Source organism: Zonotrichia leucophrys, chromosome 8, assembly GCF_028769735.1.
Source record: "Zonotrichia leucophrys gambelii isolate GWCS_2022_RI chromosome 8, RI_Zleu_2.0, whole genome shotgun sequence".
NCBI classification, from domain to species: domain Eukaryota; kingdom Metazoa; phylum Chordata; class Aves; order Passeriformes; family Passerellidae; genus Zonotrichia; species Zonotrichia leucophrys.
In genome coordinates this window covers 29,486,977-29,514,663 of record NC_088178.1, presented here as the reverse complement: position 1 = coordinate 29,514,663, position 27,687 = coordinate 29,486,977, and the positions used below count along the sequence as shown (strand labels likewise).

Below are 27,687 nucleotides of genomic sequence, written 5' to 3'. Positions count from 1 at the left end.
GGAAAAGGGATCAGAGGGAGAAATGTCTGGAGCAAGACAAGGAAAACATCAAGGAGCTGGGAGCTGGAGGAGGGAAGCAGGCAGGGAATGAGGCTGGCGTGTGGAACTGGAAGGGGATTGAAATGTCAGGATAAGGAGAGACAGCGAGGCTTGGAGTGAGAGCAGTGGCTGTGGGGAAAGGGAGGAGGAGGAGGAGGCAGGGATGGGGAAAGCTGGGAAACATCCCCTGAAATCCCAGGGGCTGCAGGGAAGGATGTGTTTGTGGCACAGACCCCTCTGTGAAATCCCAGGGGCTGCAGGGAAGGGTGTGTTTGTGGCACAGACCCCTCTGTGAAATCCCAGGGGCTGCAGGGAAGGGTGTGTTTGTGGCACAGACCCCTCTGTGAAATCCCAGGGGCTGCAGGGAAGGATGTGTTTGTGGCACAGACCCCTCTGTGAAATCCCAGGGGCTGCAGGGAAGGATGTGTTTGTGGCACAGACCCCTCTGTGCTGGGGACCCACAAAGAGCCCTTTGTGCACAAACCCCTTTGTCCATGGAACCTCTGCAGGGATGGAGCAGCTCTGGAGACACAACAGGAGTGCAGAAACAGGGAAAAGAAAGGAGAGGAGCAGGGGAGGGGCTGACATGAGAGGAAATAAAACAAAATAGAATTAATATTTTCCCTTATTTCCCTTCCATCGCATCCAAGAGATGCCCTGTGCCCGTCCCAGGTGACTGCCACTAATTCCAGAACTGGACCAGTCCTGGTTAATTCCACTCCATCCCAGTCCCAGTTTCACTTTAGCTCTCTCAGAGAAGCAGCAAATCTGCTTCCAGGCCTGACCTAAACCCCACACTGGCATTTTAACCATCCCACCCAACCCTGGGGATTAAAAACCTGAAAAACAGGAATTCACCATTGGGATTTGAGCTGTGCTGGATCAGCCACATCTCCAGAACACCCAAACCAAAGCCGGGGTTTAACAGGACAAAAATGGAACACAAAGACATTTTGGGAAGCATCATCCCTTGCTCTGAGGGGATGCTGAGGTTTCCCAGAGATAAAGCCAGGCTGGGGATTAAAATGGTGCTTTCACCTGAAAAACAGGAATTCACCATTGGGATTTGAGCTGTGCTGGATCAGCCACATCTCCAGAACACCCAAACCAAAGCCGGGGTTTAACAGGACAAAAATGGAACAGCAAAGACATTTTAGGAAGCATCTGAGGGGATGCTGAGGTTTCCCAGAGAGAAAGCCAGGCTGGGGATTAAAAAGGTGCTTTCACCTGAAAAATAGGAATTCACCATTGGGATTTGAGCTGCGCTGGATCAGCCACATCTCCAGAACACCCAAACCAAAGCTGGGGTTTAACAGGACAAAAATGGAACACAAAGACATTTTGGGAAGCATCTGAGGGGATGCTGAGGTTTCCCAGAGATAAGGCCAGGCTGGATGGGGCCTGGAGCACCCCGGCACAATGGAATCCCTAAAAATCCCTCCCAGCCCAAACCAGTCTGGAATTCTATAGAATAAAAAAATCTCCAACCCTCCCTTAACCATCTCCTTTTAACAGAAGGCAGAACAAATCCCAGGAAAATCTTTCCAGCCCAAAAGCAGAAGGTTTCGTGGCGTTCAGATGGTCAATTTTTAAGGGAAAAAATCTCCCCCAAAACCACCTGCCTTTGCATCTGCTGCTAAAGGATGGCTCCACAACAGAAAACTGGAAATAAATTACATGTTTAAGGATTCTCCTTCTGCTTCCCTGAAAGTTTCCTGCAGCAAGAGAAGCAGGAATCCATCCCTAATTACAGGTTTAAATGACAAATTCCCCATGTTCGAGAGGCAAAAAAAATTAATAACAATCCACTGTTATTTAGATTCCTGTTGAGAGATGGGGTTGTTTTATGTTTAACAAAAAAAAGACAATTTGAAATTATCAAATTGTCAAAGATATCAAAGATAGCTTGAAATTATCCAGTCTGGATTTCCATTCCCACAGATTTGGGGGGCCTGGAATTTTTGGGGAAGGGAATTTTTGGTTGGGAAACCAATGAAAAACTGAACAAAACCAACCAAAAGTTGAATTTAACCAACCAAAAGTTGAACTAAACCAACCAAAAACTGAACTAAACCACAAGTTTTCCAGTGTTAAAACACCCAGAATCTCAACAAGGCTAAGAAAACCAAGAATAATTTCCAGATGAGTCCTTAAAAAATCAATTGCATCTTTAGGAAATATTCCCTGGGAGTGGTTGCTCACCCTGAATTAATCCCCCATACAGGCAGGCCCTGCCTCTGTTCGAGCTGAGCTTTCCAAGGTGTTCCCTGAAACTGGATTTGGAACAGTTTTTTCCATATTAAATCCCCCACAAAACACAATTTATCTGCCAAAAAATACAACTTCGTGCCACGCTGTGATGCCCTTTTTTTCTTCCAGGTATTTCTGCTGTTCCCTCCTAGTAACTGGGAATAAATTGATATTTATAAATCCATTATAAATTTATATCATTTAGATTTTATTATCAAATTATATAAGCCACCAGGGTGTGATGTAAGAAGGGAATTTGCTTAGCAACTTGGGATTGTGCCTGATTTATTCCCAGAGAACACTGAAATGCCTTCTATATATCCAGAGTGAGTAATCCCATATGTCAGAGCAATCTGTATTAATTGTGATTATTTCCTCATTTCACAGCTCTAGATTACAGAAGGTATTTGTAATATATTACCACCAAAATTCAATTTATTCCTCACAGGCAGAGACCTCCAGGGTGACTCCAGAGAAAGGAGAAGCTGATGGGAAAACTCCAAAAATTTTGTATATCTTGATGAGAAAAGGTTTTGTGTTAAATACAGAGATGGGGCAGGGAATATTCCCTCCTGGAAAGGCTTTTCCAGCCCAGGGCAGGGGTGGAATCTCCATTTCTGGTGGAAACAAATAAAACCTGTGGATGTGGCAGATGATGCTCAGACTTTCAACAAAAATCTGATTTTTATACAACGACAAATACGGAAAAGAAATCCAAAATATTGCTCTGTAACTTCTTGGTTCTCCCAAATAATCCCCTGGAATCTAATCCAGACACCCACTTTGCCAATCCATCCTGCCATGGATTCCCATGGAAAACTGAACTGAACCAATCAAATTCTGAATAAAAACAACAAAAAAAGGGAACAAAGCCGATCAAAAACTGATCAAAAGGAAGGAAATGCTGAAGAAAACCAATGTGATGCTGGAACCACGGGAGGGTTTGGCAAAAACTGAACTAAGCCAACCAAAAAAATGGAACAAAACCAACCAAAAACTGAACTGAACCAATCAAATTCTGAATAAAAACAACAAAAAAAAGGAACAAAACCGATCAAAAACTGATCAAAAGGAAGGAAATGCTGAAGAAAACCAATCTGATGCTGGAACAACACCAACCAAAAACTGAACAAAACCAACCAAAAACTGAACTGAACCAATCAAATTCTGAATAAAAACAACAAAAAAAAGGAACAAAACCGATCAAAACCTGATCAAAAGGGAGGAAAATGCCGAAGAAAACCAATCCTGAATCTGGAAACAACACAAACCAAAAAAAATGGAACAAAACCAACCAACTGAACCAATCAAATTCTGAATAAAAACAACAAAAACAGGAACGAAACCAATCAAAAACTGATCAAAAGGAAGGAAATCCTGAAGAAAACCAACCTGATGCTGGAACAACTCCAACCAAAAACTGAACTAAGCCAACCAAAAAAATGGAACAAAACCAACCAAAAACTGAACTGAACCAATCAAATTCTGAATAAAAACAACAAAAAAAAGGAACAAAACCGATCAAAAACTGATCAAAAGGAAGGAAATGCTGAAAAAAAGCCCATCTCACCCCAAAGCCCAGCCCAGGGCCTGGCAGGGATGGAAGCCCAGCAGGTTGTGCAGGTGAAAACAAACGGGCTTTGCTCTTTCCCTGGAGATGAGTTATCATTAGTCAGAAAATCCCGTCAACCTCGCGTCTGATTCAGCTTTTCCATCAACTCCATTTCCATAATTTTCATTTATTTTCTCTGCTAGCGAGGGTGAAGTTTGAAGAAAATATTTCAGAAGCTTCGTTGTCTTCTGCTGATTAACAGTGACTCATTTCTTCCCCTTCCACACACATCCCAAGCTGTCTTTTTGCACTCAGGATTGAGGTGTATAATTAAAATTGAATCATTAAAAGCCTTTTTTTTTTGTGTGCTTCTGTTTTCAACCACTTTCATCTCCAGGCAAAACCCTGCAGCTCCCAACTTACAGGCTCATCCTTGATAAAATTATTGGGATCACCTTGCAATTCACACAGAAAGGGGATATTTTGTGGATACTTTGAGAAAATTGAATAATTCCATTAAACCTGGAATAGGAATTCTGATGGTGGAACAACACAAATAAAATGTGAAAATGGGAATAACCATCCTTAATTCCGACCTTGATAATCATTAAATTCCTATGGGAATACACCTCTAGAAATGGTTTTATATAAACTAGCAAAACCATCAACAAGAAAGGTGAAGGAATAACTCAATGTGGCACACCTCAGAAAATTAAATATAGCCATACTAAACATTCTCGGGATTGTTAGCGGATAACTGTGGAACACTAGAATCAATTAGGAAGCAAAATCACCTATTTATTTCACCAGGATTTTTGGGATCATTGCTTTGGCAAGAACAAGTCAGACGATTGGGATATTGCCGCCACTATTTCTCAGGTTTTTTATGAGAAAGGATTTTGCGCTTTTGTTACATCGCTCAGGATTGGTGGGATCAATTACCCCCAAGCCCTATGCCCACACAGGCATGTGGGTATTTGCCTGTTGGACTGGCCTCAGAAAATGGGAATATTCCCATCCCAACCCACCAGGATGTGGGATATTCCTGTGGGAACACCTCAGAAAATTGGGAATAACCCCATCCAACCACACCAGGAATGTGGGAATTCCCTGTGGAACACCTCATGGAACATTGGGACACCCCATCCCTAAACCAGGACATTGGTATTCCTGTGAATTGGGAATAACCTATCCTAATCACCAGGAATGTGGATTATCCCTTGCAGAACACCTCAGAACAGTTGGAATATCACCATCCCAACCCCACCAGGAATGTGGGATTATCCTGCTGGGAACCCTCGAAATTGGGAATATATCCTATCACAACGGAATGTGGGATTTCCTGTGGGAAACACCTCAGACTTTGGGAACACCCCATCCCACAACCAAGGATCATTTTCCCTTGAGGAACACTACAAAATATTGGAATAACCCCATCCAAACCAACACCTGGATTTTTGGGATATCTCTGTTGGAACACTTTAGGAATAACCCCACCTAATCAACCGAAAGTGGATATCCTGTGGGAACACTCAAAAATTGGGAATAACCCCAATCCCAACCCACCAGGAATGTTGGGATATCCTGTGGAACAATCAGAACAATTGGAGAATTACCCCATTCCATCCAACACCAGAATTGAATTCTGTGGAACACTCAGACGATTGGGAATACCAAATCTAATCACGACCAGGATGTGGATATCCCTTAACTCCTTGGGAATACACCCATCCATTCACCCGGATAGTGGCTATTCTAGATAGAACACTCAAACATTTTGGAATAACCCCTTCAAATATCACCCAGGGAAATCGAATCCCCTGTAGGAACACCTAGAACATTGGGAACTAACCATCCCACCACAACCAGGAATGTGGGATATTTCCCATTGGAACACTTGGAAAATTGGAATAACCACCACCTGAATCCCACCAGTGTTTTAATAAGGGATATTTGCCCTTGGATATCATCAGATCACATTGGGACATAACCCCATAAGCTAGAGCCAAAGGACCATTTCTAGAGGTTGCACTACAAAATATTGGGAATAACCCCATCCCAACCACACCAGGAATGTGGGATATTCCCTATGGGAACACCTCAGAAAATTGGGAATAACCCCATCCTAATCCCACCAGGAATGTGGGTATCCCTGTGGGAACAAACATTGGGAATAACCCCATCCTAATCACACCAGGAATTGGGATATCCTGTGGGAACACCTCAGAACATTGGGATATCCCCATCCAATCACACAGGAATGTGGGATCCCTGTGGAACACCTCAAAAATTGGGAATAATGCCATCTCAACCCACGGGAATGTGGGAATTCCCTGTGGGAACACCTCAGAAAATTGGGAATAACCCATCCAATCCACCAGGAATGTGGAATACCCTATGGGAAACCTCAAAAATTGGGAATAACCTCATCCCACCACCACCAGGAATGTGGGATATCCCTTGGGAACACCTCAGAAATTGGGAATAACCCCATCCTAATCACACCAGGAATGTGGGATATCCCTGCGGAACACCTCAGAAAATTGGGAAAACCCCATCCCATCCACACCAGGAATGTGGGAATTCCCTGTGGGAACACTTCAGAACATTGGGAATATCCCCATCCAATCCACCAGGAATGTGGGATATCCCTGTGGAACACCTCAGAAAATTGGGAATAAACCCCCATCCATCCCACACCAGGAATATGGGATACCCCTGTGGGAACACCTCAGAACATTGGGAATAATTCCATCTCAACCCCACCAGGAATGTGGGATATTCCCTGTGGGAACACCTCAGAAAATTGGGAATATCCCCATCCTAATCACACCAGGAATGTGGGACATTCCCTGTGGAAACACCTCAAAAAATTGGGAGTAACCCCATCCCAACCAAGGACATTTTCCCTTGAGGAATACTACGAAATATTGGGAGTAACCCCATCCCATCCACACTGGAATGTGGGATATCCCTGTGGGAACACCTCAGAAAATTGGGAATATCCCCATCCTAATCACACCAGGAATGTGGGATATCCCTGTGGGAACACCTCAGAACATTGGGAATATCCCCATCCCAACCACACCAGGAATGTGGGATATTCCCTGTAGGAACACCTTGGGAATATCCCCATCCTAATCACACCAGGAATATGGGATATTCCTGTGGAAACACCTCAGAAAATTGGGAATAACCCCATCCCAATCACACCGGAATGTGGGATATCCCTGTGGGAACACCTTGGGAATTACCCCATCTCAACCCCACCAGGAATGTGGGATATTCCCTGTGGGAACACCTCAGAAAATTGGGAATAACCCCATCCTAATCACACCAGGAATGTGGGATATCCCTGTGGGAACACCTCAGAACATTGGGAATATCCCCATCCCAACCACACCAGGAATGTGGGATATCCCTGTGGGAACACCTCAGAACATTGGGAATAAACCCATCCTAATCACACCAGGAATGTGGGATATTCCCTGTGGGAACACCTCAGAACTTTGGGAACAACCCCATCCCAAGCAAGGACATTTTCCCTAGAGGAACGCTACAAAACATTGGGAATAACCCCATCCTAATCACACCAGGAATGTGGGATATTCCCTGTAGGAACACCTTGGGAATAACCCCATCCTAATCACACCAGGGATGTGGGATATTCCCTGTGGGAACACCTCAGAAAATTGGGAATAACCCCCATCCCAACCCCACCAGGAATGTGGGACATTCCCTGTGGGAACATATCAGAATATTGGGAATAACCCCATCCCAACCACACCAGGAATGTGGGACATTCCCTGTGGGAACACCTCAGAAAATTGGGAATAACCCCATCCTAATCACACCAGGAATGTGGGATATCCCTGTGGGAACACCTTGGGAATAACCCCATCCCAATCACACCAGGGATGTGGGATATTCCCTGTGGGAACACCTCAGAACATTGGGAATAACCCCATCCTAATCACACCAGGAATATGGGATATCCCTGTGGGAACACCTCAGAACATTGGGAATAACCCCATCCCAACCACACCAGGAATGTGGGATATTCCCTGTGGGAACACCTCAGAAAATTGGGAATAACCCCATCCCAACCCCACCAGGAATATGGGATATTCCCTGTGGGAACACCTCAGAACATTGGGAATAACCCCATCGCAACCAAGGACATTTTCCCTAGAGGAACGCTACAAAATATTGGGAATAACCCCATCCCAATCACACCAGGAATGTGGGACATTCCCTGTGGGAACACCTCAGAAAATTGGGAATAACCCCATCCCAACCCCACCAGGAATGTGGGATATCCCTGTGGGAACACCTCAGAACATTGGGAATAACCCCATCCTAATCACACCAGGAATGTGGGATATCCCTGTGGGAACACCTCAGAACATTGGGAATAACCCCATCCTAATCACACCAGGAATGTGGGATACCCCTGTGGGAACACCTCAGAAAATTGGGAATAATTCCATCTCAACCCCACCAGGAATGTGGGACATTCCCTGTGGGAACACCTCAGAAAATTGGGAATAACCCATCCTAATCACACCAGGAATATGGGATATCCCTGTGGGAACACCTCAGAAAATTGGGAATATCCCCATCCTAATCACACCAGGGATGTGGGATATCCCTGTGGGAACACCTCAGAAAATTGGGAATAACGCTATCCTAATCACACCAGGAATGTGGGATATCCCTGTGGAAACACCTCAGAAAATTGGGAATAACCCCATCCCATCCACACCAGGAATGTGGGACATTCCCTGTGGGAACATATCAGAATATTGGGAATAACCCCATCCTAATCACACCAGGAATGTGGGATATCCCTGTGGGAACACCTCAGAAAATTGGGAATAACCCCATCCCATCCACACCAGGAATGTGGGATATCCCTGTGGGAACACCTCAGAAAATTGGGAATAATTCCATCTCAACCCCACCAGGAATGTGGGATATTCCCTGTGGGAACACCTCAGAAAATTGGGAATAACCCCATCCCAACCACACCAGGAATGTGGGACATTCCCTGTGGGAACACCTCAGAACATTGGGAATAACCCCATCCCAACCAAGGACATTTTCCCTTGAGGAATACTACGAAATATTGGGAATAACCCCATCCCATCCACACTGGAATGTGGGATATCGCTGTGGGAACACCTCAGAACATTGGGAATATCCCCATCCTAATCACACCAGGAATGTGGGATATTCCCTGTAGGAACACCTTGGGAATAACCCCATCCTAATCACACCAGGGATATGGGATATCCCTGTGGGAACACCTCAGAACATTGGGAATAACCCCATCCCATCCACACCAGGAATGTGGGATATCCCTGTGGGAACACCTTGGGAATAACCCCATCCCAACCACACCAGGAATGTGGGATATTCCTGTGGGAACACCTCAGAACATTGGGAATAACCCCATCCCAACCACACCAGGAATGTGGGATATCCCTGTGGGAACACCTCAGAACATTGGGAACAACCCCATCCCAACCCCACCAGGAATGTGGGATATCCCTGTGGGAACACCTCAGAACATTGGGAATATCCCCATCCTAATCACACCAGGGATGTGGGATATCCCTGTGGGAACACCTCAGAACTTTGGGAACAACCCCATCCCAAGCAAGGACATTTTCCCTAGAGGAACGCTACAAAATATTGGGAATAACCCCATCCCAACCACAGATACTCTTCCCTGTGGGAACACCTCAGAACATTGGGATTTTTTCCTTCAGGTTTTTAATTTTTCACACCCCATGGGAAGCCAGTTCATCTTTTTTTTTTTTTTTTAATTTTTCCCTATTCCAAGTTTACAGCACATTCCCTCAGTTCTTATCTCCTGGAGTTTGAAATTATCTAAGAAATAAACTCCAGTTTCTCAGGGCATTATCACTGGGTCAGGAACAGCATTGAAACAACAAAGAAAATTTTTAAAAACCCCCAAACCACATTTCTCCAAAACGTCATCTCCTTCTGAATTTCTGGGATTTATCCTATAGTTCCTGTTAAACCTTCCCAGATATTTCATTTCATCCATGGGATATGGAAGGAGCTTGGTTTCCCAGCTTTGTTATCCTTAATTCTCCATGCAAATCTCATCCCCTTTATCATCCTAACTTTCCTTATCTACCCCTCAATTAATCCCCACTTATCCGTCCCTCAATTAATTCCCAGTTTATCAATTGCCCAATTAACTTCCATTTTATCAATCTCTTAATTAATTCCCATTTTATCAATCCCCCGATTTCAATCCCCCATGTAACTCTCATGTTACCAATCCATCAATTAATTCCCATTTTATCAATCCATCAATTAATTCCCGTTTTATCAATCCCCCATGTAACTCTCATGTTATCAATCCATCAATTAACTCCCATTTTGTCAATCCAACAATTAATTCCCATTTAATCAATCCCCAATTAATTCCCATTTTATCAATCCATCAATTAATTCCCGTTTCATCAATCCCCCATGTAACTCTCATGTTATCAATCCATCAATTAATCCCCATTTTGTCAATCCAACAATTAATTCCCATTTAATCAATCCCCATTTAATTCCCATTTCATCAATTCCCAGCAGCCTCCCAGGGCGGACGGGCTGGCTCTGGCTGCAGCCAGAATTCCCGAGGAAGGTTTGGAGTAACTCAGAGCCCAAAATTATCCCGAATTTCGGGCTGGTTTAGCTCTTAACGCTGTTTTTAATTTGCTGCCCACCACCACCATCTGGAGAACAACGGGAGTACTACAGGAGTAGAGACTGAGTAGATTTATCCCAGTTCCAGGTGGATGTGGGGAATATTTTCCTTACAGATTCTCATCTCCAGGCTTCACAAGAAAATTATTCCTGAAGAAAAAAAGCCATAAATGAGGGATAATAAGGCAGCAAATCAATATTTTAATGAAATATTTATTGCCACATCCTAAATATTTACCAGCCTCTCCATTCCCTAAAAAAGTGCATTGCAATATTTAATATTAAACCAGATCAACTCCTCATGGAATTCTTAAAGCCTTGATTTCTTCACGCTTTGGGATTCACCATAAATCCCTTTTTTTGTTTCAACATCAAAATTTGATGCAAACCCTTCAAAATATCCAAACATGCCCCACACACCTGAGGGAAACGTGGAGAAATGATGGGAGTGAGCAGCCAAATCTAACCCAGGAGATGTTGAGGAGCAAAAAAAAAAAATTGGGAAAAGAACTCTTCTGGATGCTCCAAGTGCAGCTACAAATTTATTCTTCACACCCTCACTCTTCCCTCCTGCCTGGATTTCCTAACACAAAGCTGGAGTCAGAAAATATGGAGCAGGATTGGGGAAACATCTGAACAACTTGGATGCAAACAGGGACAAAAACTGTGGAGAAGAAGCTTGGAAGACTTCTCCACTCAGGCTGTCACCTGAAGATCCCTATCCCATGTCCCTCCGGCCTTGCAGGATCCAGAAAAGCTGTTTTGTGGGAATATTCCCGTCCTTTTCCACAGAAAATGTTATTACACCACACCTGGTTTGGAATCACTGCTTTGGGATCAGCCCCCCTTATTTTTCTGGCTGTCTCCAGAAATATCTTCCATGTTTTATCCACTGGTTTTTTCCTTCAAATCTTCAATTAATTTGGGTTTTGGATCACTAATAAGCACTGAGTTTGCAGCTCTGTTGGATTTCTATCCCAAATCCACGATCTTCTCCAGCCTTAACATTCCATGATTCCATGGCTGTGCTCTCTGAGCCATTGGGAATTCTGTAGGGAAGAACTGCCTGGAATGGGGCAGAGCTCAGTGCTAACCTGGTCCAGAACCCCTCAATGCCTAAAACTCCAATAAAAAATGGGAATGTTCAGCCCAGTTCTTATAGGATCAGCCAATGTAAGGGGATAGGGAGGTGAGGATTAGAACTGAAATAAAAATGGGAATTCTGAACAGTTTTTGTAGGATCAGCCAATGTAACTGGATAGGGATGTGAGGATTAGGGCTGAAATAAAAAATGGGAATTCTGAACAGTTTGTGTAGGATCAGCCAATGTAAGTGCTCAGGGAGGTGAGGGGGATGCAGGAAGAGGAGCTGGGACAGCGCTGCATCCCAGTCACACCAGCAGCTCCCGGTTCCTGTGGAAAACCGGGAATTTTCAGCACCACAGAAACAGCAGCAACCCGAGCAGGGCTGTCGGGGCTCCGGGAAAATCCGCACGCAGGGATCCTGCTGGGCCGGGAGAGAGGAGCAGCGATGCCCTCTTGTGTTCCAAGCGATAAATCCATGACAAATCCCTGGAAATTCCTCCCAAACCATGGACAGAGGCGCATTCCAAGCTCAGAGCGAGTCCATCCTTCCCAGCCCACCCTGTGGAAAGGCAAATCCCTGCCCCACAAAAGGGAACATTCGCACAATGCCCACAAAGGTGAGCCAACCCTTTTATTGCCAAAATTCCCAACCCATCTGAAAACAGGGAACTCGTTTGGTTGCATTTATCCCAGCAATTAATCACAAAACCTGGACAAAAGCTCCTGCAATTCCTCTATCTCAGCTATTCCAGGGCAGTTTAGAAATCCTATTTTCAGCAGGAAAACTCTTTCCAAAGGACTTTAACAAATGGATTTGGGACGTCCTCTAGAGCTGTTCCAATGGAAAGCGCTGAGCTTGACACAAACCCAGATTCCAAGCTGGAATAATGACGGGAGCATGAACCAGCAAACGGAGCCAAGAGAGGAAAGTTTAGAATCTAAAACCAACCCTAAACCCAAGTGTGAGCACAGAATGTCAGGTGCAATCAATATAACCTCAATATTCCCATGGAAAGCACAACACACATCCTTATTTTGCCATAAAACCCAGTTCCAGCACTGGACACCCAAGGCTTTGCCTTCCTCCTCTCCCTCTGGATTGGCTCCCTGGTTTTGGCACTTCACCCCAGTTCCAGTGTTGGATCTCACCTCGGAGCAGCCCCCCTGTAATCAGCTCTCTGCTGCTTTCCTGGGACTCACCTCGAGCTTATGGGATCCTCTCCAGTTGTAAAAATGCAGAGAGTGCTGAGCTTAACAGAAACCCAGAGTCCAGCTTAGGAACATGAACCAGCAAATGGAGCTGAGAGTGGAGCATTTATAAACTCCATTTATGAACTAAAACTGACTCTAAACCCGAAGTTGAGAGCATAGAATTTAAGGTCACACTGATGTCACCTCAATATTCCCATGACAACACAGGACACACATCCTTATTTTGCCATAAAATCCACGCAAATGGAGCTGAGAGTGGAGCATTTATAAACTCCATTTATAAACTAAAACTGACTCTAAACCCGAAGTTGAGAGCACAGAATTGAAGGTCACACTGATGTCACCTCAATGTTCCCATGACAAGCAGGACACACATCCTTATTTTGCCATAAAATCCAATTCCAGCACAGGAAAACTCTCCTCTCTCTCTGGATTGATTCCCTTGTTTTGGCACTTCACCCCAGTTCCAATTTTGGAATTCACCTCAGAGCAACCCCCTTGTAATCAGCTCTCTGATGCTTTCTAGGGGATTTATCTCCAGCTTAACTTTAGATCCCAATGGGGGTTTTTCCAAGCCTTCTTCCTCACACAGGGATGGAAACATCCAGAGAGCCAGAGCCTTTTCCTCAACCCTTTGTGGGAGAGTTTAGCACCATCCTGAACTCGTGTGGGCGCCAAGTTGGGAACACAAATCCTCCGGTTGAGATCAGAACCAGAAGTTTCAGGAGAAGTTTTTAACCAAGTAGAATTAAAAAAAAAAAGTTAAAATAATTTGTTTTATAAACTTATATCCGTGATACAAAAACTCATAGGGACTGATTAATCAGACTAATATATATGAGATAATTAGATGTGTGTTTATTACAGTGACCTGAGGAGGTCACTGGGAGAGAGAATCTTGTTTCTTGATCAGAAGGCTGGATTCATTGATATATGACATATAATACATTATAATTATACTAAAAAGAATAAAGAGAGAGCTTGCAGAGAGCTGCTTAACTAAGAATAGAATAGAAGGAATGAATAACAAAGTTCTGTATTCAGGGAATCTCCCCTGAGCTGCTCCTGTGATTGGCCCTTAATGGTACACATGAAAGAAGAGCCAATCACAGGATCACCTGCCACATTTCACAGCAGCCAATAACAATTTGTTTACATTCTTTTTCTGGGGCTCTGCTTCCCAGAAGATGCACAAATCCCAAAGAAAGGATTTCTACGAAGAAACATCTGCGACATGTGTTTATAACAAAACAGGAAGGGGAAAAAGCCGATTTGGAACCAGAACACAAACAAACGGATCAATGAATCCCTAAGAGCAGAAGGAAAGGAGACTCACCAGTCGTGGTAGGCGGTGATGGCGATGCTGGGGGGCGGCAGCAGGGGCAGGGTGGTGGGCCTGCACACCGTGTCCCTCTCGGGGGTCCTGGCCCGCTCCGTCTGCCGCTGGGCCAGCGGCGGCAGCTGCAGGTTCCCCGAGCAGCAGCGGCGGCCCCGCCACAGGTCAATGCCCAGGCCGTGGCTGGACGTGCTGTAGGACTTGCTGAGCCCGCACTCCAGGTAATCCAGGGAGCCCTGCAACAGAGAGGCCGCTGAGATCCTGCTGGGAACGGGGCATTTCCCACACCAGGGTGAAACACATTCCGTTCTCCAGCCAGAACCAGCCCACCACTCCAGAACTGAATTCTGCAAATTATTTCCTCCATTAGGATAAACCACACTCAACTCTCCAGCCAGAACTATCCCACAACTCCAGAACTGAATTCTGCAAACAGATTATTTCCTCCATGAGGGTTAAACCACTCTCGATTCTCCAGCCAGAACTATCCCACAACTCCAGAACTGAATTCTACAAAGGATTTCCTCCATGAGGATAAACCACACTCAACTCTCCAGCCAGAACTATCCCACAACTCCAGAACTGAATTCTGCAAAGGATTTCCTACACAAGGGTGAAACACATTCCATTCTCCAGCCACAACTAGCCCACCACTCCAGAACTGTATTCTACAAAGGATTTCCTCCACAGGGACAAAACACATTCAATTCTCCAGCCAGAACTATCCCAGGAGAACTCCACAACTCCAGAACTGAATCCTGCAAACAAATTATTTCCTCCTGGAGGGTTAAACCACTCTCGATTCTCCAGCCAGAACTATCCCACCACTCCAGAACTAAATTCTACAAAAGATTTCCTCCACAAGGATAAAACACATTCAATTCTCCAACCAGAACTATCCCACCACTCCAGAACTGAATTCTACAAATTATTTTCTCTATGCGGATTAGCCACATTCAATTCTCCAGCCAGAACTATCCCAGGAGATGGGAACTCCACAAGTCCAGAACTGAATTCTGCAAATTATTTCCTCCACTAGGATAAACCACACTTGATTCTCCAGTCAGAACTATCCCACAACTCCAGAACTGAATTCTACAAATTATTTCCTCCATTAGGATAAACCACACTCAACTCTCCAGCCAGAACTATGCCACAACTCCAGAACTGAATTCTACAAAGGATTTCCTCCACAGGGATAAAACACATTCAATTCTCCAACCAGAACTATCCCAGGAGAACTCCACAACTCCAGAACTGAATCCTGCAAACAAATTATTTTCTCCATGAGGATAAACCACACTCAACTCTCCAGCCAGAACTATCCCACAACTCCAGAACTGAATTCTACAAAGAATTTATTCCACGAAATATTTACACATAAAAAAGTTGGGATCCAGAGCAAATATTCCATAAATCCCGGCAGCATTCCTTGCTCCCTGCCCACACCACACTGTGTCTGCCCAAAGACCACCAGAGCAAAAACACCCAGATAAAAACAACTCCAAACCTTTCCAGGGCTTGATTGGTTCATTTTTAATGTGCTGCTTTTATTTTCTTCTTCCTATCTAAAAATCCTCCAAGATTATCCATCAGCAATCAAAGCCAAACCAGTTTGCATTTACCAAAGAAGACAAAATCAACTTTTTAGCTCATTTTCAGAATGTAAAAAAAAGGAAAAGGAAAGAAGAATAAGGAAAAATAAACCTTCAGCAGGAGCTCACCTCATCTGCAGTCACTGTCATGACACTTCTGCTTTTCTTCATTATCAAGTTTCAAGCGCAGCCCAGGATAAAAAACTTCAGGTAAACAGAATTTCTTCAGAGGGGCAACCTGAAAGAAAAAATGTTATATTATTTTATTTATTTTATTTATAAACACATGGAAATTATATATCTATATAATTAAATTTAAATATATGTATATAATTATATACATATAGTAATTATATATAATTATATGTTGCTTATATATTTTAAAATTAATATCTATGATTATGTATGAGTTATTTAGATGCAATTATATATAATATATCTAATTATGTATACAAATATGTAATATATATTATAAAATTATGTCTACAAATTCCATACAATTATATATAAATATAATTATATGGAATTTATAGACATATCCAGTTAGTTACAGTTAGGTTACAGTTAGGACAGGATCTGCACAGCCTCAGGGTGGGTTTAGGGTTAAGGTTAGGGTTAAGATTAAGGTTAGGGCATGACCTGCTATTCCAAATTATTCCAAATGTCCCTTTTACCCACTGTGAAGAATTCCCCCCTTTGCCCTTCGAGCAGCACAGAAGTTGTGCTCAAGCAGCAGAACCCAATTCCAGATTAAGTGCAACGATTTTATCAATCTCCAACAATGAAGAGAATTTTAAAGCCCTGTTATTAAAAGGATTAAATGATAAATCCCCAGATATCAACGGTAAATATGGCCACGACATGCCCAGATAGGGATAACATGGAATGACTGCTCACTGCCAGAAAAAATACAAATTCCCTTTGTATGTGGACAAAATTCACGGGAAAACCAAAAGGAAGCAGCAGAATGAAGCAGATTTGTGTTTAATAAAGTCCAATTTGGGATTAATAAAGCCCAGTTTGGGGTGTTAGTCACTGCCCTGATCTGCAGGGACTGGGATCCCAGAATAAATTGGAGCTGCTTCCTGAAAATGTGGGATTTCACAAGGAAACACAAAATGAAGAAACACCCACGGAAATAAATATCCAGAGCAACCCCTGAGAATCAAGGAACCATCAAGGCCAGAAAAGACCTTTAAGGGCATCAATTCCAACCAGCACCACCTCCATATTCTCCACTAAACCTCAATCCACACATTCTTTGGGGGAAAAATCCAAAGCAATGAGAGTTTAAGGATATTTCTCAAATTCTGCTGAACTCCAGGACCATGCTGGGCAGCAGGAAGGGGAGGGAAGGACCAGGCTGACTGGACGATCATTTCTGTGAAAATCTGAGCCCTCTCACACCACAGCTTCATAAATATTTATGGATTTGTCAAAGTTAATTTACGCAGAACATGGATAATGACAAAATCCAGCTTTTGCTCTGTGGGGATTGCAGTTCTGAGGCCTGAAGAAAACCCAACGCTTCCTTTAGTCATGACTAAATTCCCATTAAAATCTGACTCATTCTTTCCTGCGCCTTCCCAGAAAAATCTGACACCTGGGATGAACATTTAAGGGGAGAATAAACCAGAGCAAAACACTCCAAAGAGGCTTCCTGGGAATTCTTTCCTCATGAACATTTCCTCATTGATGCAGACTTTTATTACAATTCCAGTACCCAAATCCTCCAAAAAAGCTCTGTATCCTAGAACATTCATTGGGTCTGGGCTCAGGGAATGCTGAACAGCAGCAAAGCTTTGCATTTGTTAATAAATTGTGAAGAATCAGCTGGGTCTGATCCATTTTCCTGGAATATATCCCATGTGGAATATGAATTTTCTTTTTTACGCCAAGCTTCCACCTGAAGATTTTTGTGTTCCACGTGTTTCAAAGCTGGGAAAACACTCCAGCAGTTCCAGAGGGATCCAGCCAGGGGATGAATTAAAGGGTTCCCAAGAAGCAGCTGACAGTGAGGATAAAATCCCATGGATTTTCCTGATTTTCCTACACACTGGTTACAAAAGAGCTGCCCAGCTCATGCAGCGTGAAATCCGTTTACAGCAATTCCTAAAACACATCCTCACGTGCACCTGTGGGAGGGTTTGGAATGTGAGATCCACGTTTTATCCTGTGCTTTCCCACACGTTTGGGCTTCTCCAGGGGGATGTGAGGAGCAGAGGGATCCCCTCGGATCCCTAAAGGATCCCTAAAGGATCCCCCTGTCCCACAGACACCGCCAAGGCTGGCTCCCAATCCCATTTTCCCACTCCATGAACAGCAGTTTTGGGAAGCAGGGCTGTTTATCCAGCTCCTCTCAGCCTCCAAACCCAGCTCCTCCCACTCTTCAGGACACAAACACAGAGTGAAACCCAAAGCAAATCCCAGTGAAATCCCAGCAACAGCACACACATCCCACTGTCCCAGCTGCTCCTGCCTCACTTCCACCACAGCACCAGAGCAGGATTTTCCCTCCCAACAAAATGGGGATCCTGAAAATGCTCAGAGATAAAACTGTTGGGAATTTAGCTGCTAAGGACTGGAAAAGTACAAAACCGTGGCTAATTCCAAGTCCTGCACCTGTAAGATTGCGTGTCCTTGGGCCTAGCTGCAGTAGAATAACAAACAGTGAAAGAGGCATGAGAAAAGAGAGATGTAACCCCTAAGGAATGAGGAAGAGTTCATGGCATAGTTTAACCAATAGATTGCTTGGCTTACAGAATATTCATAAGCTCATTATTTGCTGTATAAGTGTTTGATACTTTAATAAAGGGGACCAGAAAGACCTGAGAGACCGGGACTGGACCGGACCTGAGGGCCTGTGATGAACCAACTGGTGTCCTGGTCCCCTTCCTTCGACAATAAACCCCAGGCATCTGAATTGTGAATTTCTGCAGAAGCTTTTCTAAGGAAAGGGATGAAGGAGATCATCTGATCCCACAGGGAATTACATCATTTGTGAGCTGGGATTCAAACTGGATTCTCCTTCAAATCCTTGAGCACTTCACAGGGAGAGGCACCAACTCAGACAGGGTGGCAGCCACCAAAAAAAAGTGACAATCTCAGGTCTGGCTCTCCCAGGAGGAACAGATGGGCTCCTGCTTCACATAAAATCATGGAGTGCTGTGGGTTGGAAGGGAAATTTAAATTCATCCCATTCCACCCCATCGTGGGCAGAGACATCTCCCACTGTCCCAGGCTGCTCCAACCTGGCCTGGGGCACTGCCAGGGATCCAGGGGCAGCCACAGCTGCTCTGGGCAATGAGAAAGGAGGGAAAGGCTGGGACACTTCCCGATGGAGTCACTCCAACACCTCCCTGGGCAGCTCCTTCCAATGCCTCACCACCCTTCCAGGGAAAATTTGTTCTCCAATATCCAACCTGAACCTCCTGTGGGGCCGTTCCCTCTGCTCCTGTCCCTGTTCCCTGGAGCAGATCCCAAACCCCTCCTGGCAGGAGCTGTGCAGAGCCAAAGGGCCCCTGAGCCTCCTTTGCTCCAGGTGAGCCCCTGCCCGGCTCCCTCAGGGATTCTGCAGCCCCTGCCCAGCTCCCTCAGGGATTCTGCAGCCCCTTCCAGCTCCTCAGGGATTCTGCAGCCCCTGCCCAGCTCCCTCAGGGATTCTGCAGCCCCTGCCCAGCTCCCTCAGGGATTCTGCAGCCCCTGCCCAGCTCCTCAGGGATTCTGCAGCCCCTGCCCAGCTCCCTCAGGGATTCTGCAGCCCCTGCCCGGCTCCTCAGGGATTCTGCAGCCCCTGCCCAGCTCCCTCAGGGATTCTGCAGCCCCTTCCAGCTCCCTCAGGGATTCTGCAGCCCCTGCCCAGCTCCCTCAGGGATTCTGCAGCCCCTTCCAGCTCCTCAGGGATTCTGCAGCCCCTTCCAGCTCCTCAGGGATTCTGCAGCCCCTGCCCAGCTCCTCAGGGATTCTGCAGCCCCTGCCCAGCTCCCTCAGGGATTCTGCAGCCCCTGCCCAGCCCCTCAGGGATTCTGCAGCCCCTTCCAGCTCCCTCAGGGATTCTGCAGCCCCTGCCCAGCTCCTCAGGGATTCTGCAGCCCCTTCCAGCTCCTCAGGGATTCTGCAGCCCCTGCCCGGCTCCCTCAGGGATTCTGCAGCCCCTGCCCAGCTCCTCAGGGATTCTGCAGCCCCTGCCCAGCTCCCTCAGGGATTCTGCAGCCCCTTCCAGCTCCCTCAGGGATTCTGCAGCCCCTGCCCGGCTCCTCAGGGATTCTGCAGCCCCTGCCCAGCTCCTCAGGGATTCTGCAGCCCCTGCCCAGCTCCTCAGGGATTCTGCAGCCCCTGCCCAGCTCCCTCAGCCTCCTCTGGGGCTCCAGCCCCTTCCCAGCTCCCTCAGCTGCTCCAGCCCTCCTTGGACACATCCCTAAGAATTTCCCCTTTTTATTACTTATTTGCTGAGGAAAATGTTGTTCTTTTCTGTGACCTTTCCCCGTTTCTTGTGAGCAGCAACAGCTCAAGTGCTGTGCGGCAGCTCTGAGAAATTCCCTCCTCCTCAGCAAACCCAAGCTGTTCTCATTTCCAGCAGAAGCTGGGAAGATTTCACAGAGCTCTGCAAAAATCAGAAATCCCTGAAACACATCTTCACGTGCAGGTTTGGGATTCCCAGCCTCTGGATTCCTTCCAGCAGCTCCACATCGTTCCTCAGCTGGATTCCATGGGCTGGATTTTCCCTTGGAGCTGCCACAGCCTTCATCTCCTACCACTGCCATTCTCATCTTCAACTGCTTTGAGACCTGACACCACCAGCACCATCCGGATGGAGAAGGGATTCCTCCACTTTGGCCTCTCCCAAGGCTCTGGAGAAGGAATTCCTCCACTTTGGTCTCTCCCAAGGTTCTGGAAAAGGAATTCCTCTGGTTTGGCTTCTCCCAAGGTTCTGGAAAAGGAATTCCTCCACTCTGGTCTCTCCCAAAGCTCTGGAGAAGTGATTCCTCCACTTTGGCTTCTCCCAAGGTTCCAGAGAAATTATTCATCCTCTTTGGCTTCTCCCAAGGTTCTGGAGAAGGAATTCCTCTGGTTTGGCTTCTCCCAAGGTTCTGGAGAAGGAATTCCTCTGGTTTGGCTTCTCCCAAGGCTCTGGAGAAGGAATTCCTCTGGTTTGGCTTCTCCAAAGGCTCTGGAAAAGGAATTCCTCTGGTTTGGTTTCTCCCAAGGTTCTGGAGAAGGAATTCCTCTGGTTTGGCTTCTCCCAAGGTTCTGGAAAAGGAATTCCTCCGGTTTGGCTTCTCCCAAAGCTCTGGAAAAGGAATTTCTCTGGTTTGGCTTCTCCCAAGGTTCTGGAAAAGGAATTCCTCTGGTTTGGCTTCTCCCAAGGCTCTGGAGAAGGAATTCCTCTGGTTTGGCGTCTCCCAAGGTTCTGGAGAAGGAATTCCTCTGGTTTGGTTTCTTCCCAAGGTTCTGGAAAAGGAATTCCTCTGGTTTGGTTTCTTCCCAAGGTTCTGGAGAAGGAATTCCTCTGGTTTGGCTTCTCCCAAGGTTCTGGAGAAGGAATTCCTCCACTCTGGTCTCTCCCAAGGTTCTGGAAAAGGAATTCCTCCACTTTGGCCTCTCCCAAAGCTCTGGAAAAGGAATTTCTCTGGTTTGGCTTCTCCCAAGGTTCTGGAAAAGGAATTCCTCTGGTTTGGCTTCTCCCAAGGTTCTGGAGAAGGAATTCCTCCACTCTGGTCTCTCCCAAGGTTCTGGTAAAGGAATTCCTCTGGTTTGGCCTCTCCCAAGGCTCTGGAGAAGCAATTCCTCCACTTTGGTTTCTCCCAAGGTTCTGGAGAAGGAATTCCTCTGGTTTGGCTTCTCCCAAGGTTCTGGAGAAGGAATTCCTCTGGTTTGGCTTCTCCCAAGGCTCTGGAAAAGGAATTCCTCTGGTTTGGCTTCTCCCAAGGTTCTGGAGAAGGAATTCCTCCACTCTGGTCTCTCCCAAGGTTCTGGAGAAGGAATTCCTCTGGTTTGGCTTCTCCCAAGGTTCTGGAGAAGGAATTCCTCTGGTTTGGTTTCTCCCAAGGTTCTGGAGAAGGAATTCCTCTGGTTTGGCTTCTCCCAAGGTTCTGGAAAAGGAATTCCTCCACTCTGGTCTCTCCCAAGTTTCTGGAAAAGCAATTCCTCCACTTTGGCCTCTCCCAAAGCTCTGGAGAAGCAATTCCTCCACTCTGGCCTCTCCCAAGTTTCTGGAGAAGCAATTCCTCCACTTCGGCTTCTCCCAAGGTTCTGGAGAAGCAATTCCTCTGGTTTGGCTTCTCCCAAGGTTCTGGAGAAGCAATTCCTCTGGTTTGGCTTCTCCAAAGGTTCTGGAAAAGTAATTCCTCCACTTGGCCTCTCCCAAAGCTCTGGAGAAGTGATTCCTCCACTTTGGCTTCTCCCAAGGTTCTGGAGAAGGAATTCCTCTGGTTTGGCTTCTCCAAAGGTTCTGGAGAAGGAATTCCTCTGGTTTGGCTTCTCCCAAGGCTCTGGAAAAGGAATTCCTCTGGTTTGGCTTCTCCCAAGGTTCTGGAGAAAGGATTTTCCCCCTTTGCCTCTCCCAAGGCTGCCCTGAGCTTTGTCCTAACTGCCAGGCTGAGTTTAAAACCCGAATTTGTTGGTTTAAGCCATCAGGATAAAGTCACAAATTTATCTCCAGGAATAAACCCAACCGATTTTCTTGCTATAAAAAATGCTAAAAGAAAGGTGATTTTTATAGAGGCTTGAGAAAATTCCAAGCAAGTTGGGCATGGCCAAAAAAATAATCTTGAAATAATTAATTATTATTAAAACTGTTAAAAAATTTATTAAAAGTATTAAAAAATTAAAGCCTCAGCTTTAATTAGGAGGCTCCTTCCCAGGGTATCAGCAAGATTGCAAAGACTCCTCTTTCTCTGGAGTCAATCCAAGCATTAAAGTTGGGAATGCCTCAGCCAGTCTGTCCCAGAAACTCCAGGAATTCCTGGATTTCCTGCAGAGGGCACAACCAGGTTGTCATTTCTCTTCATTTCTTTCAGTTCCAATTTAAAAAAAAAAAAAAAATCCATATTTTGCTGTCCTTAGGCCTGACGTGCTCTGTGGAATTCCCATGAAACACAATTTTCAAATTTTCACTGGGTTTTTTTTCGGTGACATTTTCCCAAATTTTCACAGATTATTTTTCTTGAATTTTCACCAGCCCATTTTTTATAGGAAACTTCCAGACAAATATTCACAGCTTGAGCAGAAAAAAAAAAAAATTCTACTTTGCTGATTATGTCAGGGATTTTTAATCTTATCTTTCTAAAAAGCTCATCTCCTATTGTGCAAAAATGAAGCGAAATGAACAATCAGCTCTGACAGCTCCAGAGGATTCAGTTCAAGTGTTCCCCACATCAGGACTTCCAAGGTAATTAAGGGAAAAATGAGGCAGACTATTAAAAGATGCAATTTCTCTCCTTCTTGTTCCTTGAGCAAATTATTTGCAGAGCCTCCCACTCCTCAGGGCAGCCGAGCAGCTCTCAGAGACCAGAACTATTGTTATTATTATTATTATTATTATTATTATTATTATTATTATTATTATCCTTACTATTATCATCATCACCATTATTATCATTTTTATCATTATCACGATTTATTTTCTTTTATAATTTATTTTATTTTATTATTATCACAATGATTATAATTTTGATCACTATCACTAGTTGTTGTTGTTGTTATTATTATTATTATTATTATTATTATTATTACTATTATTAGTCATTACTACTGTTATTGTTATAATTATTATATCAATTTTTAAATACACCAAACCCCAGAAAATTCAGCCATGCAGATTTTCCCCCTATAGATTTTTAGGCTGATTTTTTCTAAATTACATGCTGATTTTTTCTAAATTAAATTTTTTCTAAATTACACTTGTGTTTTTATTGTCATCCCTAAGCTCTGCTGGGTCTCCCAGAAAATGGGAATGCTGTGGATTATTATGGGATAAACTCTGCAGAAATAAAGCAGCCCTTGCCTCCTGTCCCTCATTTCCTCCTTCCCTTCTTAAACTCTCTCAAAGGTTGAGTTTTAGAACCTTTTCTCCAAAAGAAAAGGTTTTAAACTCCTCAGATCTCCTTCCCCAGGAGTTTTTCTGGAAAAAGCCAAATTGCCTGAAAAGAAGGAAATTTTCCCCTTTTTATTTTTGAATTTTATCTCAGAGCCAAGCAGCAAAGGCACACAATGACCCCAAGAACACCAAAACAGAACCAAGGCTACAAAGAGAGCACCTCATCCTCCAGAAGTCTTGGAAAATAGAGAATATTCCAAATCTTGCCCCTTTTCCTGTTGGAAAAACCACTAAGAATAGTGCGGAAAGACGGAATCCAAAATTACAGCAGCAAATTCATTTTTAGGCTTTTAAATCCACTTTTTCAGGGTTCTCCAAGCTTGAAGCCCCTTGGGAACTCCACAAGAACACCAGAATTTCATGGAGGAATTCCTGGCTGAATCTCCAAACACCTCAACCCCAAAATTCCACATCAGAGCCAAAAATTGCCCTAAAATTCACTTTTTTTATGCTTTTAAACCCCCTTTTTATGGGCTTTCCAAGCTCAACCCCCTGAGGGAACACCATAAGAACTTTAGAATTCCATCATGGAATTCCAGGCTGAAACCTCCAAGTCCTTCAACCAAAATTCCATCTTTGCAGGGCCAAAAATTGACCCAAACCTTCATTTTTTTAGCCTTTTAAATCAATTTTTTTAGGAGAACCAAGGGAAAGCTGAGACCTGTAAGGAAGGGGCTTGGAGTAAATTGGAAAAAATTGAGCTTTAAGGTCTCTTCCAACCCAAACCATTCCAGGGTTCCCACCCAGAAAATGGGAGGTGAGGATCTGGGCTCTCCAGGATGGAGAATCCTGGTTTTCTGCCCAAAATAATCCAGCTTTTCTCACATCCCAGATTCCCAAACACAGCCATGGAACAGCAGCTAAAACCAACCCCAGGGCCTGAGGAAAATCTCTTTCCATGGCCAATTAGAACAAACACAAATCAATTATCCAGCTTTTCAACCACAGGCACGCACAAATTCCAAATAAAAAGGGAAAATGAGGATTTGTGCCACAGGAAATTCCTCCTGCTGTACTCCGTGTCCTCTCCTTCCCAGGAAAAGGATTCTGGAGCAGAGAAATTGCATTTTCCTCAATATTCATCCAAAACTGCCAAGCCTGGCACTGGGAATATGAAACAGGACATGACAGCACCGTGGTCAACTCCAAATCTGATTTATCCCAGGGTTTTTTTTCCATGTTAGCAATTTCCAGACTGAAATTTCTGTCTGGCCATCCAATAAAAAAAAAAAAAAAAATAAAAAGGAAATTAAGGCTACAGAAAAAGCATTTGGCATTCTGGAAATGCTCCCATGTTTTCCACCAGCCACTTCCATATTTTATTTCGGATATTTGAAGTGGCATCTTGGACAGCAGTGATCTATAACAGGAGCTGAAAGGGGAAAAAAAAGCCTGATTTAGAGGGATATTTCAGCTCTCTTACTCCAGGATTTTTTCCTCAGAGCCAAAGCAGATGTTCCTGTTTCCTTAGACTGTGGTTGTTTTCTTTCCTTCTGGATCTGATATTTTGCTTCTTGGGCAAATATTTGCATTATTTTTGATGCCAGGCAGAATGATCAGCATTTTTTTTTTTTTTTGTTAATGAAAAAAGTGATTTAGCTCATTCTGCAATTTTCTCCCAAACGAAGAGCTCTGAAGTGAGGTGAAAGTGGCAATTCCAGCATTTTCTCCCAACTTCTCCTGGTAATTTCTTTCCCAGTTATCAAAAACTCCTTTAATTACCAGGAGTGATCCTCTTGCTGAACATTTTGGGAAGTTTTTATCCAATTCCATCACTTCAAAGGCTGCAATTAACCCTGTTCAGTAACCCCTGCTCCCAAAATCCCAGAAATTCCCCCAAGAAATTCTCATTTCCCAGGGATCAGCTCCGTGTCAGGGTCCTTGTGTGACACCATAAAAAAAAAAATCTGCCTTTCCTGGTCAAATTATTCCATGCTGAGGTTGCACAGGGAATTGGAAAAGTGGAAATTCCGAAATATTGGGATGTAGGAGGGTGCCAGGGTGTTCCAAGAGGAATCCCAACTTAGATCCATGCAGCCTCACCAGGAAAATCCCAATTCTGTGATTGAAAATGGAAAAAGCTGCCCGAGGATGGAATTCCCTGGGATATTGGGAAGGAATTCGTGGCTGGGAGGGTGGGGAGAGGCTGGGATGGGATTCCCAGAGAAGCTGTGGCTGCCCCTGTGTCCCTGTGAAAATTTGAGGATTTTAAATTTCCCTTCCAACCCAAACCAGTCCTGAACTCGGGGATTTTGGAGGCTTTTTTTGAGGCACAAAAGAACCATTCCAAGCTGATCCAGGAGATTTTTCCACCCGAACTTGAGGCTACCTGGAAAAAAGAGTATCCCAACAACACCCAAATACTTTCTCTTTGGGCAACCAGTGCTGCCAATATAAAAATACAACACAAAAATTCTCCAAGTCACAGGAAAGACCCAACTTCTCCACGGGTTTTCCCATTTTACTCTTAGGATGCATTTCCCTGGGACAAAAAAGGGGTAGATTAAGAGGATGCACAACTCCCAAACCCTGAAATCCCCACCCAAATCCCTGAATTCCCAAAGCAGCATCGGGAGAGGAGATTTAAAGCTCTCATTGTTGAGATTGCTGGAATGCTAAAGGGCATTCTTGTATTCCTGGGGGGAAAACCATTAGGATTTAATTGCCACATGGATTACTTGGGGAGAGTTTTCCCAAATTTTCCAGGATCACACGCCATGCAGAGGGATGGGCTGGGCTGGTTTTCCTGCTCAGGGTGTGGAGGATCCTTGTCCATGGCCATTCCAGAGCCCCTGGGAAAGGGATGTCGGATCTCAGGATCTCAGTCCTGAGGTGCCGAGCCACCGAGACCACCCTTGGGGGGCTCGGGAGTCCTGGAATGTTCCAGAAGTGTCTGGTGGCTGGACTTTGATCCTACACAGGAGACGACAAGGATGAGGGCTTCACCGGGTGAATGGTGAAGGGATTGGTTAATTAGAGAGTGAGACACAGGGTTTAGGATTTATGTACAGGGGGGTTTAGAGAAGTAAGATGGAGGAATTGGGGCGTGTCCTGTCCTTCTTCTTCTTCTCCTCCATCTTCTTTGGCCACGGTGGCACTCTTGGATTGGTTATTACTGAGAGTGCACCCAGCAATGAGAATAAATGGTATTGGGGAAAAATGATAAATATTGTACACGTAACTTTGGGTATAAAGATAGGTGACTGTCCGGAGGGCAGCACAGTGTGCTCATGGCTGGCTGCTGAGCAGAGCTCTGTCGGGCCGAGAGAAAATCTTTTAGATAAACAATTAATAAACATAAAAACCGAAAGAAGAACTGAAGCCTCTTCTCGTCCTTCGACACGCGGCTGCCCCAAGGCCACCCCGGGCCTTTCCAGGCCCCTCAAACAGCCGAGATAAACCGGACAGAGGGAAGCTCCAGCTCTCCCTCCGTGGGCTCCCAGATCCCTTCCCCCAGAGCTGAGTCACTCGGAGCATAAATTCCAACCTCACTTCCCAGTTACTATAACAACTTCATGGATTTCTTCTTGTTATTAATTACACTCAGCCCTAATCTGCTGCTCCAGGATCAGGCACTCCAGGAGAGCTTCCCCTCTCCCTTCTCCCTTCCAAAGGTTTTTCATCCCCAGCTCGCTCCCACATTCAGGTGCTCCCCTCATGAATCTGCTTCCACTGAGATAAGGAAATGCTGATATTCCTCCCTTTGAAAACTCAGAACAGAAGGAAATGGGTTTTTTTCCTCAAAACAAACAAGATGCCCAAAATAAAACTGCAAAATCTGGGCC

At 44.8% G+C, this 27,687-nt stretch overlaps 1 protein-coding gene across 1 annotated transcript in view; it reads right to left on the bottom strand.

The window, feature by feature from the left end:
* PDE4B (phosphodiesterase 4B) overlaps positions 1–27,687 on the bottom strand; it is a 201,993-nt gene that overhangs the window by 160,050 nt on the left and 14,256 nt on the right. The window contains exons 2-3 of the mRNA XM_064720517.1: positions 15,934–16,042; positions 14,210–14,445 (exon numbers count right to left, since the gene is read on the bottom strand). Of these exons, the coding sequence (XP_064576587.1) occupies positions 14,210–14,445; positions 15,934–15,975 (278 nt within the window). The 5' untranslated portion in view covers positions 15,976–16,042. The remainder of the gene's footprint in view (positions 1–14,209; positions 14,446–15,933; positions 16,043–27,687) is intronic.